Genomic DNA, 6401 nt, shown 5'->3' with positions numbered 1-6401 from the left:
TTTTTCAAATAAATTTTATATTATTTTTATATTCAGTATCATTAAATTATGTATATAAATATATATATTGTTAATGTGTTTATATATATTTAGTATTTTTCTTGAAAAAACTAATATTTTTCAAATAAATTTTATATTATTTTTATATTCAGTATCATTAAATTATGTATATAAATATATATATTGTTAATGTGTTTATATATATTTAGTAGTTTTTTCAAGAAAAATACGATTATAGTTGTTATAAATACGGATAATTCAATGTTTTAGTACATTATTACATATATTGCAATATTGAGGAAAATAACGTCGTAATATTAGAAGTGTCATGTGGTAATATAACACTTTTCAATGTACTTGTAGGTGAAACTTTATGTAGTGCGTTGTAAAATAAATCCTACGGCATCGTTTTCACGGCGAAAAAGTTTTCCGTCGATGGGGTGGCGCAAAATGTTGTAAAAGAGGTGAAATGGGATCAGACTATATTGCAAAAGGTAAACTTTCGGTTTTTGTGCTCATAAATCGTACGTGCGCTCCATTAAGTCACGGCTTATTAAGCTGTAAACGAAAAATTAGTCCCGGCACGGAATGCTTAATTAATGACTACGTCAAACTCACGGCGAAGTCTCCGAAATTATAGCGCCGAAATATCCTATAAAGTGTCTTGTAACTTTATATTCAATATATATGCTTCTTCTTATTAGGATAAAAAAAATCGATGAATCTTGTTTTTGATATTTAAGAAGTTTACATTCTTATAAAATTTTCATCACACTTAGACATTTACAACAATTTCTTAATTTCTAAATTAATATTTTTTCAAATTTATTTTTCTTTATATTTATTTATCTTCTGTGAATTTAATCCTATTACAGTTTGTTTTTTCCATATTTCTTTCATTATATATTGTTTGTTAATATATCTCGTTATAAATTTAAAATCGAATGTTTTTGTATTTATCTTTTAATTAAACAGTATTGTGCAAGTTTTAATTTTCTTATTACATGCGAATGTATTATAAGATAAACAATAAAAAATCGCATAATCATTTTTAATATACTAATTGAGAAACAGACTTTCAAAATACGTTTTATCTAAAATTTGTAATTTTCAAAAACGAGAAGGAAACTACGCACATAAGAAAATTACGATAGAAAATAACAATATGCTAATCAGTAGGATGTGAAATATTAAATAAAATTGCTAAACAATTGTTAAAAATGTTAAACAAATACATTTTGTTTGTCTCTAGTTAAAAAAACTATAATGCACTTCGAAATCTTTTTTTTTAGCATATAAATTAACAATGAAAAAATGCTTTCTGAACATTTCAGCTTATAATATGAATCTTTCAACACTGAACACTACGCCGCCTCTAACTAAAAAAATGAAATTTTGGACAAAACGCATTTTGAAAGTCTGTTCCTCAATTATTACTAAACGTTCAACTGATATTGAAGTAATGGGATAAAGATACTCCTAAAATTTATTTAAAAATATAGATACAAATACAATGTACGAAAATTTATTTAAATACAGATACAGATACATATATTAAAATGTATATAGGTACAGATATCAGATACTTTAAAAATATCTTCAGATACATTTCAGATACTCTTAAATTCATTTTATTGTAATAATATGTAAAAAATGTATTAGTTATTGAATAAATCATTTATTCATTCATTTTTGTTATATTTAGATAATTGAAAAAAACTATCGTAAATAATTATCGTAAAACCATTTTGAATAAGAATTATAAGACGATATTATTCATTACTATCCTTCATAGTTTTATAAACTGCTTCAAACATTGTGTTTCCAGTGCTTAACTATACAAGTTTGGAAATTAGTGATTTTTGCACAAAGGCAGAATGGACTAAATCGAGAAGAAAAGTCCTCTACCATTTTGCAATTTTCGCAATAGTTAACAAGATATTAATTGCTAAAAATTGTCGAAAATTGGTCTCCAATAATTTTTTACTCAAATATTATCACCTTTACAGAAAAACTGCAAGAGACGAAAATTGTTTATTTTCTTTTCATAGAACTCTAAGAATTTTTTCAGAATTTTTTCAGAATTTTTTAATATCGCATTTTCTCATGTTGGTAAAAATAGTTCTATGAAAAGAAAATTAACAATTTTCGTCTTTTGCAGTTTTTTTGTAAAGTTGATAGTATTTGAGTAAAAAATTATTGAAGATCAATTTTTAGCAATTAATATCTTGTTAATTATTGTAAAAATTGTAAAATGGTAGAGGACTTTTCTTCTCAGTTTAGTTCATTCTACTCCTGTGCGAAAGATTTGTCACTAATTTCCAAACATCTTGTATACATGCGTTAGAAATTCTATAATCTAAGATCACTGGTTGCGTTCAACAGAAAAAGCAGCTGTGTACTGTAAAATTCTTTAATATGACTGATTCGCATTTAGATCCAATGAGGAACTAAGGGAAAGATTAATCATATTGTAGAATTTTGCAACAACAAAGCTATTTTTTTCTGCGGAATGGAATCAATCGACAGTCACACATAAAATGGAATTATGAGTATGCTGAAGAAATATATTTGAAAAATGTAAATCTGAAAATCAGTTCAGATACTGTGTTTTTTATCTAGATACAGATACAAATATTTGAATTTGAATGTACTTCAGATACAAATTAGATACAGAAAATGTGTCTCTATATATGTATTTAGATACTCAACACTGTATTTAAATAATGTTAAATAAAAAAATTTAATCACCTGAATTCGATAAAGCCATGATGCAGTATCAAGGCCATAAAGTCACCCTGAAGATCGTCCCGTTCTCCTGCCAGGAGAAGCACTCCGTCCCATGCTTCTGGTCGAAATTCCAATTCTAATTGGACGTGTTTGTAAGCGGCTCGTAAGGCGGGAAAAGCCAGCCAACCTGACCCAGTGAAACGTGGTGATCTTACTTCAGCTTCTGAAATACAATATTAAAATCTTTTTATTGATTCAATGAAATTTGTTGATAAATTTCGTTTACGGTCGCTGAATCGAATGGAATTATGTTATTAGTGATATCTATAATGATATTATAGTATTATGTGCGATAGATTTGGAAAATTAATCCTTGTAATATGGCAGTAAAAGAACCAATCTACATTGAGGGTCTGCATAGGGATGTTACTACAGTTATATATACTGTTTATAAATTCTCAAAAACATACGAAAACATTTCCTGTTATCAAGTTTTAATAAAATCTTTGATTTATAAAAAATTTCATATTTTTAAAAAAGATTTTATAACATAATATATTTATTTTTGATAATGTTCTTCATATTTATAATTGCTCAACACATATTAGAGTAATCATTTATTAATAAAAAATATTATTTTATAACATAGAATGCGTTATAACGACCGTTGTTTAAAAAAGTAACATCTCAATATATTTTTAAAAATATATTTTTTAAAAATATCACGAAGCAATCTCGAAGGATACGTATCTATTGCAATTTGCAACCGAGATACGTGCGAATGGTTAACATGCTGGTATCGTCGACCACTTTCGAAGGATACATCGAATGGAAGGGAAAAGAGCGGAAAATCGGGAATTCCGGCCACACGCGAGGCTTATGGAACGTCCCTTTACCCCCTACAATCTACAACCTCGTATCAATCACATGAGTGTACCGCAGGGTGTACCTGTAGAAAGACCTCGAGCACGTGGAACACGTGAGCGTAAGGGTGACGATAAATCAGACTAGACCAGAAGAATAGAAAAAGTTGCGCCCGTGGGGCCTGGAAATGGAATTCCAGTTCTTGATAGCGCCAGGAATCCTCGACGCTATCGTGTAACAAAGCGTTGCCCGACTGGCACAATCGTAAGCGCAATTACAACGGATGATATCGGAAAGACGAGAAGAATTTATCGTATACTGACATGTTATGTTAGCGCGAAAAAATATTTTCGATCGGTTTTTCTTGATTGTGTCGCAAGTTCGATTTTAGGCACAAATGTCGATTTTAGGCACAGCAATATTTGTTTTATTATTGGGTTGGTTGTCTGGAAAGTTCATGCTGATGTTGAAAGAAAATTGAAACACAGAAGATTTAAATTTTAGTATACATTTATTAAATTATATAGATTAGTCGGCACGAACTTTCCGGACAACCCAATATATATAAAAAATTAGCTATATATGTATTACAATTTGTATAAATATCTTCTTTTTAAAATAATGATATATTTAAAGTTTTGTTAAATTATTATTGCAAATTATTTCAAATTATAATTTATAATTTTAATTAACTTCAAATGAATATAATTTACTAATTATCAATAAAACAATGGGACTGAATATTAATGTAGCATAGTAATGTAAAATTTTGATTAGAGAACTTAATAACATGTAGCCTATGTGATATAAAATGTGATAGAAAAATATAGAAAAATGTCAATGCAATCAAAATACTAATATTCTACATATAAATTTCTCCATATCCGGAGTTGAATAACTAAGTTGCACTCAGATCATATATTCTCTCTTTGCAGTAGAACAAGTACATCGTAGGCAGGCCATAGATTCAACTCTCACAGTAGAATAAGTAAATTATAGCCGGACCATATATTTCTTCCTCTACTAGTAGAACAAGTATATTATATTCGAACCAATTCTCTTTTCGATTACACATCCATTTGTTTTCAATATGCTTAGCTGTATTGCAGCTATAGGATTGCGCAGTAATGTTTTATACATAATTTTATGTAACACATAAAATTATAAATAAAATTCTATTCTGAATTATGATATAAATCATAAATCAATTAAAGTTAAGTTAATAAAAAATAAACAATTTTCAATAACAGTATATCAATTGAATTAACTGATAATTATTATATTTAAAAATCTACAGCACGAGTACATTGAAGAAATACATTGATGTCTTGCACTATTACAATATTATCTCTATCTATATTATCTTTTAAAATATCTTTTTTGCGTTATATAAAGGTATTTAAAATACATAGCAAGTAAATAAGTTGCATTGATGTCTTGCACTATTACAATATTATCTCTATCTATATTACCTTTTAAAATATCTTTTTTGCGTTATATAAAGATACTTAAAATACATAGCAAGTAAATAAGTTGCTTCATTGCCAGAAGATGCAAGGAGTAAGAGAGGAAACACTCATTGATTAAGATCGAACATTTCAAAGTTATCGTCTGATGTTCGCATCGCGCTCGACTTAACGCGAGAAACGAACTTTCGGAGCGAAAGAAACAATGTTTCCGCCGCTCGTGGTCTAAGCGAGGCGTGTAAGCTATTGAATCGATCGAAGCGGTGGCCATTCGAAAAGAACAGCGATGGTAACTCGTTTCCTGCGGCAACTTGATTGATCGTTTCGGCATTCGAGTCGTGTCTTTATGCAAATTAAGCGGATCAAAAGACTTCTGTGCAGTTTCCACCCAAGCTTTGCAAGCTGGACATAACCAGCGTTGGTTTTCTCAACGCGTTGTTCTATAACGTGAATGAAGTGAAGATCATTTCTTCGTCGTTAAAAACTCACTGCCAATTAGTAAGTGTCACTATTTAAGTGGGTTACATCTTAAAATTTATAGCACACGACTTACATTAAAATTATGTAAAAATATTTTGCGGAAATTTTGTATTAAAATCTTTATTAGAGGAAGAGAGGAATGGCATAAAAGTAATAATAGAAAACAAAGGTTACAATCATTAGCATAGTTCCAAAACATATCTTTGATCGTGTAGATTATATGCAAATTTTTTAAGTCATTACGTAAACCAAAGACTGCCCTTTTTTGAATATCATACCTCTCCTTTTTACTCTTCTCTCTAAAAATTTAAAAATTTCACTTGCCAATGGTATTACTCATACCAGCTAATAAAGCGGAATTCCATCGTCTGACCATTCGCCAAAGCATACCTAATAACTGAGGAATAATTTACATTTAAAAAAATGTGAAATCTCAGCATTTTACGTTTAGTACTGGCCAGTCTTTTATGTGGAAATTTTGCATTTCCAGCATACCTTGTATAAATGAAAATGCATAAACAAGTGTATGTTTACAATAAATATAAAATAATATAATATGAATATATAAAATATAAATATATGTATTTAGTATGATAATAATGTAGGTAAAGTAGAAACAGCTACATAGTTATACAGCTATATAAAACAGCTATATAAAATTATAAAATATAGATCTATATTTATAGTCATATTTCTAGTAAAGAATATTAATCTTGAGAGAGTTTACATAAATTTTGGAAATCAACTTTATATTTATTATTGTTTGCAACCATGATTATTCTTGAAAAATTCAGATAAAATTAATTCTTGAAACAGTTTCAATTTTGTTTCTCACAATTTATTGATTCAATCATGAGAGAA

At 28.4% G+C, this 6401-nt stretch overlaps 1 protein-coding gene across 1 annotated transcript in view; it reads right to left on the bottom strand.

Moving 5' to 3' along the window:
• Positions 1-6401, bottom strand: part of LOC108693994 (pikachurin-like) — a 135127-nt gene that overhangs the window by 41586 nt on the left and 87140 nt on the right. The window contains exon 5 of the mRNA XM_018203243.1: positions 2752-2953. Within this exon, the coding sequence (XP_018058732.1) occupies positions 2752-2953 (202 nt within the window). The remainder of the gene's footprint in view (positions 1-2751; positions 2954-6401) is intronic.

Source organism: Atta colombica, unplaced genomic scaffold, assembly GCF_001594045.1.
Source record: "Atta colombica isolate Treedump-2 unplaced genomic scaffold, Acol1.0 scaffold1, whole genome shotgun sequence".
In the NCBI taxonomy this organism is placed as follows: domain Eukaryota; kingdom Metazoa; phylum Arthropoda; class Insecta; order Hymenoptera; family Formicidae; genus Atta; species Atta colombica.
The sequence above is the reverse complement of the archived record's forward strand: the minus strand, read 5'-3'. Positions and strand labels throughout refer to the sequence as shown.